Source organism: Schistocerca gregaria, chromosome 7 (assembly GCF_023897955.1).
Source record: "Schistocerca gregaria isolate iqSchGreg1 chromosome 7, iqSchGreg1.2, whole genome shotgun sequence".
Classification (NCBI taxonomy): Eukaryota; Metazoa; Arthropoda; class Insecta; order Orthoptera; family Acrididae; genus Schistocerca; species Schistocerca gregaria.
The window spans coordinates 140,984,775-140,999,530 of NC_064926.1; the positions used below are offsets into that span (position 1 = coordinate 140,984,775).

General features: G+C 41.7%; 1 protein-coding gene across 1 annotated transcript in view; it reads right to left on the bottom strand.

Annotated features, from left to right (window-relative positions):
• Positions 1-14,756, bottom strand: part of LOC126282191 (synapsin) — a 783,143-nt gene that overhangs the window by 48,580 nt on the left and 719,807 nt on the right. The window contains exon 6 of the mRNA XM_049981720.1: positions 14,428-14,692. Within this exon, the coding sequence (XP_049837677.1) occupies positions 14,428-14,692 (265 nt within the window). The remainder of the gene's footprint in view (positions 1-14,427; positions 14,693-14,756) is intronic.

A 14,756-nucleotide genomic window follows, 5' to 3' on the forward strand; every position in this document is an offset into this window, starting at 1 on the left:
TGTTACACATTAAAGCTGGTTTTAATTTGGCTGTAAACTGGTTACAAGGAACATGTAATGTTATTAACATTTCAGTACAGATGATATTATGGGCTTAATATTTAGTTTGGGCTACAAGTAATTGTAATTCCATGTAGATTATGAGTTAAGCATAGCAGCTAACTGGGTCTTATGTCTGGTAAACTTGATAACTAGTAACACATATTTTGAGAGTATTGCTATTATATTGAACACTGTTCAGCCAGAACATTATGACCAGGTACCTAATAGCTGGTATGTTCACCTTTGGCATGGATAACAGCAGTGATGCATCATGGAATGGAAACAGAGAGGCCTTGGTAGGTCACTGGACTTTGTAATGTGTGCAACACGTTGGTCTCATACTTTCTCTGTTTCTAATATCTTCTTCATCGATACCAACTCCCTGTACTCAACTATGCCTAATGCCCATGGCCTTACAGCTATTGAACACTACCTTTACTAACACCCAATGAATCCCAAACCAACACCTTCTTCCTAGTCGCCATGACCAACAACATCCTCACCTACATGGGCACCCACATGGTTCCATCCTACGCCAACCTGTTCATGGGCCATCTAGAGGAATTCTTCCTGAACACCCAGAATCCTAAACCACTCACCTGGTTCAGATTCATTGATGACAACTTTGCTATCTGGATCAAATGTGTGGACACCCTATCTGCATTCCTGCAGAACCTCAGCAACTTCTCCCCCATTTGCTTCACCTGGTCCTACTCAACCCAACAAGCCACCATCCTAGATGTTGACCTCCACCTCGAAGATGGTTACATCAGTACTTCTGTCCATGTCAAACCTACTAACCACCAGCAATACCTCCACTTCGACAGCTGCCACCTATTCCATACCAAGAATTCCCTTCTGTACAACTTAGCAACCCGTGGTTGTCACATATGCAGTGATGAGCAGTCCCTCTTGAAATACACCAAGGGTTTAACTAAAGCCTTCACTGACCATAATTATTCTCCCAACCTTGTACAAAAACAAATCTCCTATGCCTTATCTTTCCAGTCTCCAACCATCTCCCAAAGCCCCACCGTTCAGCCACAGAGGAGCATTCCCCACGTAACTCAGTACCACCCAGGACTGGAGCAACTGAATTACATTCTCCACAAGGGTTTCGATTACCTCTCATCATGAACTGAAATGAGAAATGTCCTGCCCACTATCTTTCCCACCCCTCCCACAGAGGTATTCCTCCTTCCACTGAACCTATACAATATACTCATCCATCCTTACATAACACCCGCTCCCAATACCTTACCTCATGGCTCATACCCCTATAATAGACATAGATGCAAGACCTGTCCCATACATCCTCCCACACCACCTGCTCTAGTCCGGACACTAACATCACCTATCCCATCAAAGGCAGGGCTAACTGTGAAACCAGTCAAATGGTCTATAAGCAAAGCTGCAACCACTGTGCTGCATTCTGTGTGGGCATGACAACCAACAAGCTTTCTATCCGCATGAATGACCACTAAGGAACTGTGGCCAAGAAACAAGTGGACCACCCTGTTGCTGAACATGCTGACAAACATGATATCCTTCATTTCAATGACTGCTTCACAGCCTGTGCCATATGGATCTTTCCCACCAACACCAGCTTTTCTTAATTGTGGAGGTGGGAACTTTCCCTGCAGCACATCCTACATTCCTGTAACCCTCCTGGCCTCAACCTTCGCTAGTCACTGTCCTCACCCATACAGCCCCTTCCCTGCTTCCATTCCAGCACTACACATCCATCATCCACCACCACACCCAGTCTTTTTTTATTTTATTTAATTTTATTTATTTCTCTCCTTTTCCGCTCCTACCGTCCCTCTGCACCTCTCCCCTGCCCGCTGCCCAACCTGCAGCACTTAACAGTCCACCATCCCCACCATACTATCCCTCCCCCTCCCCACCTCAGCCTCCTCCTTTCCCCTCTCCCAGTCGCCACTCCCATCATGCACTGGTGCTGCTGCTCACAGTGTGGTTTCAGTTTCCTGAGACTGCAGTCATGAGTATGAGTTGCATTTGCAAGCGTGTGAGTGTGTATGTGTGTGTGTTGTTGACAAAGGACATTGGCCAAAAGCTTTAAGTGTGTAAATCTTTTTGTTGTGCCTATCTGCAGCTCAGAATCTCCGCATGTATAAAGTCACATCTATGGGTGAAATGCAGTGCTGTTTTTCTGGGGGAACACTGGGGGATTTGTACCCCTAAACTTTTTCATTGGCAAAGTAATTTTTTTACAATGTTGAGAACTTGGAAGAGTGCCAAAGATTTATTTCATGGACATAAACTTTTTATGTCATTTTTTGTGTTGGTAATTGCAATACAAATGATATCAGTGCAGTTTTTGGTGGGAAAAGTGATGTCATTGACTATTTCAAGCATTTCGAAGCAGCAGTAACCATTCTCAACAACTGAATCACTGGCAGCCAGTTCGACAAGCATGTAGTGGCCTTGCCCGCTAATAGTTGACGATGGTAGTGCTGAACGGGTATGCGTACACTGAAACACCGAGCTACCAATAGATGTCTCTACAGTCCCACTACCAATATCCTTAGCGATTCATTGTGGAAAAAGCTTTAAAGCTTTGGTTGCTCACTTCACAGCTGCAAAAGATGATCAAAGCAGGGAATCAACTGACAGAGGTATGTACGGTGGTTTATTGAAGTACATTACCGAAGTTGCCTTCATTCTCTACTTGGCTCTAATGTGTGATGCCCTTCAAGAATTATCACAATTAAGTCTTGAGCGACAGTCAAGGTACATCACACTGTATTCCGCCCAACAGAAGATCAGAAATCAGCTGTTGGAGTTTGAAGAAAGAAAAGTGAGGTGAGGTCCTCATTACTGTGAAGCTCTCAGAGCAGTTCAAGAGCTGAACTTCAGAGAATTCCACTGGAAAAGGGAGCAACTATCAGACATCTTGAGCCCAGCATATTTTATGATTGTCTGAAACAGCAGATGGAGAATCGTCTTCTACAGACAGGATATTGCTATCTCTGGATGTGCGAAAGTTTTGGACTCAGCAAATTGGTGTGAGAATCCCGGAATAACTTAGGGTGAAACAAATATCAAAACTTTATGCTGTTGTTTTGCTCTTCCAGAGAGAGAAACATGTAGAGGATTTCGGGAGTATTTGATGGAGAAGAAAATTCCAGTGTCCCTCCTTCCTCTTCAGAATGCACTGAAATGTGTTCCTATATCAACGAGTGAATGTGAATGTGGGTTTTCCCAAATGAATCTGATCATCTCGCCAACAAGAGCTAGATTTCATCTTTCCACAGTCAGCAATCTGATGTTCATAAAGTTGGTTGGTCCTCCACTGATGTTGTTCCAGCCCACTGACTATGTATGCTCTTGGCTCATGAAAGGCAGACATCTTGCTACTGATAGCAAGAGTAAAGTAAGAAGGCGTGACGATTACAGCAGCCATGAACTAAAGTCAGTTTGGAAACTGTTGTGATGCCATTAATGTAAGTTACACTGTAGTTTTATAGTTAAATAAATTTTCAGCTGCATTAAAAATTGGGTCAGTTGAGGCAGGGGACACCACCCATCATCTATGCCATTCCGGGAGGCAAACAAGGTTGCAAAAGATTTTTGTAGTGTAGTTTCTATTGTTGTTGATGATAGGTGTGGATGCTTTTTGTTGTACGAGGGTTGATTGGACTCACCTGTCTCATTTGAGGTGTATTATAGGTCAATTGAAGTGTAGGATACCAATTTTTTTTATTGTTCAGGGGTTGATGGGAATCGCATGCTTCATTTGAAGTGATGTAAAGTGAAGTTTTCGATACCACATTCTCTTGTATGTTTGGGTGTTTCTTGGTATCACCTGCTTCATTTGAGCTAAGTCAACTGAAGAGTCCGATACCAGTTTTTTTTTGTAGTTTGACATGTCGATGATGTCATGGCTGAAAGCAGACAGTGGTATCCCATGCTTCAGTTATAAGTAATTTTCGCTGCATTATATACAATGTCAGAGTACGCTCAAACTTTTTTTTTTTTAGAAAAAAAGCACTGGTGAATTGTATCACCTGTTTGAAATAAAAACTAGTGTAAGACATTGGCATAATTTATTATGTGAATGGTTTATCTATTTTTCAGAAAAAAATGGAAGGCTTTAGAATTTTGAGCTTAATAATCAGAAAATCGAACCCACAGTTCTGGTGATGGAATTGAATGGAAGTAAGATGAACTGCCAAGCATTTGTAGATGACTTTCAGGAAATCTAACAAAAGCAACTGGTCAACTCTTGCATGGAATGTAACAAGCAGCACCAGTCTCAGAATTTCAATGGAAAAATGCTCTATTCATGACTAACATAAAAAGAACCAAAATATATGGAAACACAAATGGGTAAATTAGAAATGAATAATAAATTTAAATATCTTGGAGAAACCATGCAGCAAAATGTATTGGAAAGTTTGGATCAGATATAAGAGATAATAAAACAGAGTGTCCAACTTCCTTAAAAATTTACAACAAGAAGAGCTTCTCTAGGAAAGCAAAACTAAAACATTACATTATTGTGGTACAACCAGAAGTGTTTTTTTTTCACTGACACACAGGATGAGTAGGCCAGAACTACTTGAAGGAACAAAATGGGAGCAACACAAATAAGAGGAAATGAGAACCAATGAAAAGATCTATGAAAATATACATAAAATGTTGGAAACAATGGCATAGCAAAGATTACTCCTTTTGACATCTCTAGTGAGTGAAAGTGAACACGTTAGCAAAAAAATATATCTGTATTTCTGGAAAAAAACTAGTGAATGAAGTCACAATAATAAGAAAAGAATTGGAAAGAAACAATATCAGAGAACCACAAACAACAGATAGACAATATTTTAGAAGTTCAGATTTTGAGGGCTACAGTGACTGGGGGTGGGGGGTGGGGGAGGTTGGGAGGGGGGTTGGGTGGGAACAACAGGGATAGAAGAAAAGAGTAATATGAGGAGATGATGAAATGCTGCAAAAAAGGAAATGTCAAGGAAAACAGAGGAACTGATGTTACTTGATCAAAGTTGGTCAAAATGATAATAAAATGATAATAATAATTTTAAATGCAGTAGCTGGTGTTGAATCAGATACACCCAGATATCCACGTGCATTAGTCTGCCACTTTCAGGAGTTGGTGAGATGTCTCAGAACAAATCTGTCCAGCGGATTAACTATGAGGGCCATTGTGCCAGACAGCCTGAATGTCGTTTTTAGGTGGTTCCCACAGCTAACTAGGTGAATACTGGGCTGGTACCCATGTCTCATCTTGTTTCCGTGATTCACAAGCATTAGAAAACTTTTGGACACTTTCACATGAGTTAACACTGGATGCAGACAGATGGGATACACAAATTCCGTCTTGAGGAGGGCACGGGAGTGGAGGAGGAGGAGGAGGAGGGGATAGGGAAGTTGAGGCTAGAGAAAGGGTGTATCCAGCCACCCTCTGCCACTAACATCACCAAATCCAGTAATTATATGCCAACCCCAAAGGTCAGGAAAAATGAGAAGAAAGAGGTAGTGATCAGTCAATCTAATTTGTATCATCTTGTTCCTCTCCACACCACCTTCCCTTTATTTACATTTTGCATAATTCAATCTTAATCTTAACAGCATTGATACTGTTCTGGTTACTATAAGGAATGTAACTTATGCCCTGTACACATTCAACATTATTTTCAGAAGTAGTTTCTTTGGCAGAGCTGTGGACTAATGTACTGTTGCCTCTGATGATAGTCAATTATTGTGTGATGGTGGAGTCATAAGTACATCAACGAAAATAAATACATTAGATGATTTATGTTTCCCCACAAGAACTTCCTGGGTTTACAGCTGGATGGCAGTATTGAAATTACAGAATGTTTCTATCAGTGTTATACTTGTCATCTTCTGAAGTTGCCAAAAGACTGTGAGTATGTCATTCATCAAAATTATTCGGTATTTTAACAATCATGTGGCTGGAAACCCAGGAGCTTTTTATCAGAAGTATATGACAAGAAAGTTCACTTTCACACACCTTATTTTTCATTGATCACTGCACAAGTTATACACCAGTAAATGAAGACCAAAAAAGGTAAAAGAAGGAAATTAATATGTGTAGCCACAAATTTTTGTATGACGGCAGGAGGGAGTTTCATGAACAACATACTAAGAAACTTGAGTGATGAGGGTTGAGCATGGGGGCTGGGGAGGATGTAGGGGGAGTTTCATGGTAACTTTTTAAAAATATTTCTTGGATAATCGAAAACCACAGCCTGTAGCAAAAATTTGTACCAGTACAAAATTAAACTGAATTAAATTTCCCACGAATAATGTCCTATTCTTTTTTCTCTTGAATTAATAATTCACATGTTACTGAGCATTGAAAAATCACAGATTATTAAAACAGTCTTTTAATGGTATAAAATTAATGTTTGTTGTTAAATGCAGTATGCTAAGGTTAAATATTGTATTTGTGTGCCAATCTAAGTGCAGCAGAGCCGTATTAGTGGATAAACTGTGTTCTGGGGGTGTGATAGGGAGGACAGGTTGGGAGGGCTAGAAGCATGAGGGAAGCCAAGTCATTGGAATGTTGCCAAGTACATCCATACTTTGTGCATCTGTAGCCTGAAAAGTAAACATTACATCACAGGAAGTAACTACATGCTGTTTTTCAGTTATACAACTGTTTTTATAGGCTACTGACCCTTCCTTATATAGCAGTGTGCTGACATGCATGGGGTGGGGGTGGGGTATTTTCAAATAAATGTGTTAACACTACCCAGGATACAGATATTATTTACTATTAATAATAATACATAAGAAACGTATCCGGGCAGAATCTATGTAAATCTGTGCATGCTGCTCTGCACTACTGTATGCAAAACTGATTTTTAGCTATCCTATACAGTAGTTTCAGAATTCTTATGGGGCCGCTTCCCTGCAACAGGCACTGATCACACTTCAGTTTACAGACAGGCTGTACCACCCAGGCATTTCCCATCCAGTTCTCCTTTGTGAGTTGACAAAATAACTTCACTGTGCTCGTGTTCATATAGTGGAGCTACTTTCAGTTAGTTAAATGAAACAGTGGAGTTACTTTCAGTTAGTTAAATGAGTTTCAGTTATTGAGTTTTTATGTAAGACAAACCCATATAACAATGGCTGAGAAGTGCTTACTTTGCAAGTGTAATTTTGGTAGGAAAAGGATTTGTATCAGTAAATGTGGCATCTTGACAACACATTGTAAGGCTGTGTACAGTGTTATAGTCATTTTGTGGTCAGCTAATGAACAGTGGGAAAATTACTGGATTTCTTTCATCATTAATTGTCTTACTGGTAGGGTACATTACTATCTTTCATTCAGTAATTGCTGGCAGTTATGGAATGGGCTGCTTTGAGTGGATTTACTTACCACACACGTACAGTATAACTTACAAGGTGTCTGTGAATATACCTAATAGCAGGGGTGACCAGGATTTTGTTCACAGGCTGTGCCCGGGCATGAGTGCCAGGACACTCAGCCTCGCTTCATCACCCCCTCTCTCTCCCCCCCCCCCCCCCCATGGTGCTCAGCCTCACTTAATCTTTATTCTCTCCTCTTCCCCCCTCCCCCACCCCCCACCCACACTCCTTGCCACACTGTATGAGTGCAAGGAGGGAGAAGAGGGGAAAACTGTGAATGTGCCACACTTAAATGACAGTGCAGTTGCACTGCATACAATGTGGTTTTATATTTCTCATTTCTCAACAAATTAGGTCACAAACAAAGCAAATTTTAAGTATTATTTAATTATTTTTGGTGCACTGAAGCCATAACAAATCTTTAATCTCATACAAACTGTTGGTATATGAACAGACATGGGCAATTTAAAACAGTTTTGTACTTAGTTATAAACTCGAAAAAAGGTCTTCCACACAAATATGTCATTCGAAATATTGTAGCACTTTTTCAACCTCATTAAGGGGACTTGGAAACTCTACTTGAGGAAAGCAATGTAGACATACTGGGCAGTATTAATGTAAAAAGATATGTGATTAAAACTGAAACTACCTTGCAGGTCAGTCAGTCATATTGGGACATGCACAGGGGTGCGTTCAACTGGAATGGCAAACGGTCTCAAATATGGCACAGAAGCAGATGTAAGATTGACAATGACCTCAAAGCATTTATAAAACTATCCTTATAATTCTTTCAAGGCCAAAATGAATTCTTCAGTCCTCGCATTTCCTTTAATGGCAATAAGCTAAGAAAGTTGATAGTCTTTGTCAGAATGTGTCCTTTCTGCTATGTGATTTTCTTTTCAAATGTGTCCCTATCAAATAAGACAGAAGTTATTTTGTAGTGCCCTACTATTGGCAGTGTAAGCCTACAGTCAACTCCACTTAAAATGCTAAGTGTGCAACCCATTCCAGAAGTTTTAATTCTCGTTCCAGCACTCTTTTTTTCTTCATGAATTCAACAATAGCTACTTTTAAACAGAAAAATTGTTTCACACATGCACCTTGACTTAACTAACTTACTTTGCAGTGTTATATGAGGGTTGTTTAAAAAGTTCTCGGAACGGAATAGAAAAAAAGTACTTACATCACCGAAACTTTTTTTTAATTTTTCAATGTAGTCTCCTTGTAGATTAATGCACATGGTGCAACAATGTTCTTTCATTGTCTACTAAATTTTTAAATTCCTTCTGCATGGCAATGTAATGTCGTTTCCTAGCAAATATGTTATACCTGTCGTTATGCGAATTGAAAAGTCTCATCCTTCTCTTCATTTTAAAGGAATGCGACGATAGATCGCTAGATTGCCTCTTTTTGTGCAAACAGCCACTGGACATGTAAACGCTTCATATCACAAACAAATAGGGAAGATAAAACAGCGCTGACAGCACAATTCTGCCGAACTTAGAGAGTTGTGTCGACCAAAAATGTCGTACCGCAATACTCAATGAAATGCCGCGCTGTTCCGGTTTTCCGAGGAGGACCGATCAAAGCCCTTGGCCGGCCCTGCCGTATAGTATGTGATTAGCCACAGTAAAGTCTGGAACAATAATCTGCCACAGTGAGTTGTTTGTCCATCATGGAAATACGCTGACGGAAAAAAGCGCAACACCAAGAAATAATTAATGTAAAGTAATGAAATTTTGGGATTACACTTGTCTAGATACCATAAACCGAAGACCCACAGAAACTGGTACACCTGCCTTATTGCATGTAGGACCCCAGCGAGCACGCAAAAGAGCCGCTACACGACGTGGCATGGACTCGACTAATGTCTGAAGTAGTGCTGGAGGGAACTGACATGAATCCTGCAGGGCTGTCCACAAATCAGTAAGAGTACGAGAGGATGGTGATCTTTTTTGAACGGCAAGTTGGAAGACATCCCAGGTATGCTCGATAATGTTCATGTATGGACAGTGTAAGTTTTTAAATTCAGAAGAGTGTTCCTGGAGCCACTCTGTAGCAATTGTGGACGCGTGGGGTGTCGCATTGTCTTGCTGGAACCGCCAAGTCCGTCGGAATGCACAATGGAGATGAATGGATGCAGGTGGCCAGACAGGATGATTACAAAAGTATCACCTGTCAGAGTCGTATCTAGACATATCAGGGGTCCCATATCACTCCAACTGCACACGCCCCACACCATTACAGAGCCTCCACCGGCTTGAACAGTCCCCTGCTGACATGCAGGATCCGTGGATTTATGAGGTTGTCTCCATACCCGTATACGTCAATCCGCTCGATATAATTTGAAACGAGACTCGTATGACAAGGCAATATGTTTCCAGTCCTGAACAGTCCAATGTCGGTGTGTAAAGCTTTCTGTCTTGCAGTCATCAAGGCCACACGAGTGGGCCTTCGGCTCCGAAAGCCCATATGGATTATGTTTCGTTGAATGGTTCGCACGCTGACGCTTGTTGATGGCCCAACATTGAAATGTGCAGCAATTTGCGGAAGGGTCGCACTTCGATCACGTTGAACGATTCTCTTCAGTCGTCGTTGGTCCCTTCTTGCAGAATCTTTTTCCAGCCGCAGCGATGCCGGAGATCTGATGTTTTACTTGATTCCTGATATTCACGGTACACTCGTGAAATGGCCGTACGGGAAAATCCCCACTTCATCCCTACCCCGGAGAAGCTGTGTCCCATCGCTCATGCGCCGACTATAACACCACGTTTATACTCACTTAAATCTTGATACCCTGCCATTGTGGCAGCAGTAACCGATCTATCAACTGCGCCAGACACTTGCTGTCTTATATAGGCGTTGCCGACCGCAGCGCCGCATTCTGCCTGCTTACATATATCTGTATTTGAATACACATGCCTTTACCAGTTCCTTTGTCTCTTCAATGTATTTAAGTGATTGACAATGGAAGACCACAAGTTAATGTAAGCGCGAGACAGTCATTGTAAATGTTAAATGCTGATACATTAGTAACTGGCGTAACTGACAATGTTGAACGCAAACATGCAAACGTGGATACATTTTGTTGTACAGGTGCTGGATGTCAGTTAGTGGGATGGAGTTCCATGCCTGTTGCACTTGCTCGGTCAATACAGGGACAGTTAATGCTGTTTGACAATGGAAGACCACAAGTTAATGTAAGCGCGAGACAGTCATTGTAAATGTTAAATGCTGATAAATTAGTAACTGGCGTAACTGACAGAATGTTGAACGCAAACATGCAAACGTGGATACATTTTGTTGTACAGGTGCTGGATGTCAGTTAGTGGGATGGAGTTCCATGCCTGTTGCACTTGCTCGGTCAATACAGGGACAGTTAATGCTGTTTGACAATGGAAGACCACAAGTTAATGTAAGCGCGAGACGGTCATTGTAAATGTTAAATGCTGATACATTAGTAACTGGCGTAACTGACAGAATGTTGAACGCAAACATGCAAACGTGGATACATTTTGTTGTACAGGTGCTGGATGTCAGTTAGTGGGATGGAGTTCCATGCCTGTTGCACTTGCTCGGTCAATACAGGGACAGTTAATGCTGTTTGTTGATGAGGATAAAACGATGATGAAGACAACTTAACACCCAGTCTCTGAGCAGAGAAAATCTCCGACCCGGCCGGTAATCGAACCTGGGCCTCTTGAGTGGCATTCGGCTGTGCTAACCACTCAGCTAAAATGTGTTCTTTTTTTTACTACATCATGCTTCGGGACTATATTATCTCTCCATCAAGTGCTGTAAAACAAGGAAACCATTAAACAAATCGCTATACTACAAATACTGACAACCATATAAAAATTTGTACATCGTACTGTACTATAACATACATTAAGGCATCTATATTATTAAGAAACATAAAAAAGTGAAGAACCAACAATAAAAACAAGCATTAAACATGCGTTGTCAAACATACGACTTTTTTAAAACATCTCATGTTGACATGATATACTGTCAAATCACAGTATTAAACTAACGGCATCCGCTTTCACCTACTAAAGACAGTATTTTCTTTCAACGCATATGTCACAGCCCCCAACAATGCTACTGTCTACTATGAAAACATTATCCTTCAAGTCCTGGCAAATTCTAGAAACCAATACTACATTCATAGTGCACGGTATACCTCCATACGGAAGGCCAAGAGAAAACATTAAACTTAATGCGGCCAATCTGAATAATTTGGTGGCTGCTTTCCAAGGAGGACATGGCTAAATTGGGCCCAGAAGTGTCCCTTGGGCACTTCTGTATTGTCGTTTAACATGCTGGCATATTCCTTTCTCAATACGCAAAAAATCTCAATCTCGTAAATTTGGGAACAAGTACCAATTACAACCCGCCTCTGTGGCCGAGGTCGCTAACTCACGGCAATGCGGTGGCGATCGACACCGGAGGTAAGCCGGTTCGAATCATGGTAGAAGTTTTCACTGCCAGTTATTTGCACCAATGTCCTGGTTCTGGTTTAAATAGCAAACCTATCCTCAGTGTCTCATATATACATATATGTAGTACTACAAATAGTCTGCATGTTGTAAATAAAAGAATACCCTTTACCTTCATAGTGCAATACCGTCGTGCTATCTGTTACGTTACCTAACGAATACTGGTCATTTTCTATATTGTTATGCTCTTCAAACCTCACTTAAAAGTTTCTTTCCGTTTACCCGACGTACTTCGTTTCACACTAACTTTAGTTAGTAAAGTCCCGCTTTCCTCGTACAGTTCTCTCCTGCGTCAGTATTATGCTTAGGTCTCTGCTCCAGTTTCTTGTTTGTCATGAATGCAATTTTCAACCCTCTGTTATTAAATAACCATCCCCGATGCTATTAGAATAAAAAAATATTAAATATATTTCGTATGATAAGAGATTTTTGTTTTGTTTTGGCCGCTTCGTGCATGAGCAGAGCTTTAGCGAACGCTCACTTCTGCGTCTAGCGTCTTCCTAGAGCCTACTGATACTAGCACAGTCTAGCGCAAAACTAGAATTAGACAGAGGCAAATAGTTCTGCTGTATGCCGTTACATGCGCGCGCTGCCTCTTTGCAGCTGACAACTGACAGTCACTTTACACAGAAACTCGCATTTCAGACTACAATCGGCCACTGTTAATTTATTGCCAGTGCTTTCACAGACCGTGTTGTTTAAATGTTCAATATTCTATATTAAAACAGTAGTGTTTGTAAAATAAATACTAAACACTCAGATTTGAAGACAAAGATTTTGAGCGACAATAAAAAATTGAACAATAACATTGATGGCTAAACTGAAAAAGTTTTAAGCTCAATATTTTTTCAATATGAATATATCAATGTTTTTTTCTAAGTACCAAAAATAGAAAACCTATAAAAAGACTCTTAATTTGGCTTTTTTAGGTACTTGATACTGTGATATGACAAGGTACCAATCATGCTCGATGAGGGGGTCCTCGAGAAAATTTTGTTGGGAACCCCTGCCCTAGTATATCACGACTATATTTCTGTGGATTTTCCTCGTTTTGTTCGTTTCGGTGCCCTATCGCTGCATCCATCCTGTTTACTGTATCTGCGTCAAAAGCATTTTCTACTTTTTGCCTAAGTTTTTCATCCTTGTTCTCAGGATTTAGCGGGATGGAATTAGCCCTGGGCACAGCAGTTTTGAAGAACACTGACTTAAGTTTATGGGTGTGGCGTGACATCATGGCAATTACTGTGAACGTAGGTTTCCTAAATATTCCTCTCTCAAGCTACGTTCACAGGTGAAAGCGGCTGCCATTAGTTTACAACTGTGCCGTGAGAGTATAACGCCAACGTGAAATGTTCTGGGGAAAGTTTTATGTTTACTACTGGATTTTACCATCTGACGGTGCCTAACGGCATAGAAGCTTTTATGTAAGTTATACTACAGGACGATCTAAAGATCTTTATATGGTCGTTTATAGAGGTAGTAGTGCGATTTATTGATTGGTCTCCTCGTTTTATAGCATTCTATATTAGGATAACATATTCCCGAAGCATGTTGTAAAAATATTACTCATTTGACAACCAGTGGCATAACATTTTCAGTACCGATTGATGAGACACGTGTATGATGGCTTCACATCTGGTAACTAATGTTGGTTTTCTGTGTAGTGTTACAACAGCCCCCCCCCCCCAACCCCCCTGCCCCCACCCCGCCCCTCACAGGTTTGTGTGTTCACTGCGTTGCCACTGATTTATAAGGCGTGTTTCAGACGGGCTGGTGGTGGTCTAACTGTGAAGCCGTGTGCACAGGGATAGAATGATGGTGACTCGTTTACTCATTCCTCAATTTGCAGACCCTCTAAGCCTGGGGGGAGGGGGGAGGTGCGAGGAAGTGCCTGATCTCATTTCGGCGATCTGCCTTCCCTCACGTCTCCACTGTGCCGCCTGTCCTCTCTGTTACACCCCCAGAAGATAATTAATACCTGAATACTGTTCTACAGCTCTTAAATGTGGCACACACATTTACTGTTTTGTTATGATCCACTTCCTTTACTACTAAACATTAATTTTATACCCTTAAAAGACTATTTTCAATAATCTGCGATTTTGCATCCCCTTCCGTAGACCAAATTACCAAACTTAGAGAAAAAAAAAAAAAACGAACGGGACATTTTCTATTGGAAATTTAAGGCAGTTTGTTTTTGTACTGGAACACTTTTTCTCTAGAGGCCGCGGTTTTCGAGTTACTCATGAAAAACGTAAAAAAGTGACTTTGAAACAACGCTCTCTTCGCCTCCCCTTCCCCCCCCCCCCCTCCCCCGGACAACCACTGCCCCGCTGTCCTTCCACCGACGCGCCCACCCCCTCCCGGTCATGACTTCTTAGTGTGTTGTTTCTCGCTACACGGATTACATCCCCTATTTCTCCTTCGTCAGTATCCGGGGACAGCGCAGCGTGCGTAGTTCGTTGCTCGCTCACTGGCAGCGGCGGCGCTGCTGCGTGCTACGCACCTGCATGCGGTGTGCGACCAGCTCGGCAATGTGGCGGCGGTCTTCCTCCTGAGAGTCGCCCATCAGCGACAGCGCGCTGTCGTTCACCTCGATGATGAACTCGCGGCCGTCCTTGGCCACAATGATCTCCAGCGCGCAGATGTCCAGCCCGCCGAACAGCTCAGACACCTCGTCCACCCACATGCGGTACCGGTCTGTCATCTGGATCTGCTCCAGCATCGCCGAGCCCGTGTTCGTCTTCCAGTTGCCGGATATGCTTTTGCGCCTGTCAGAACGAGAGACAACTCGTAAGTAGGCTGTTTAGGTTTTTATATTGGTAACGCCACGTA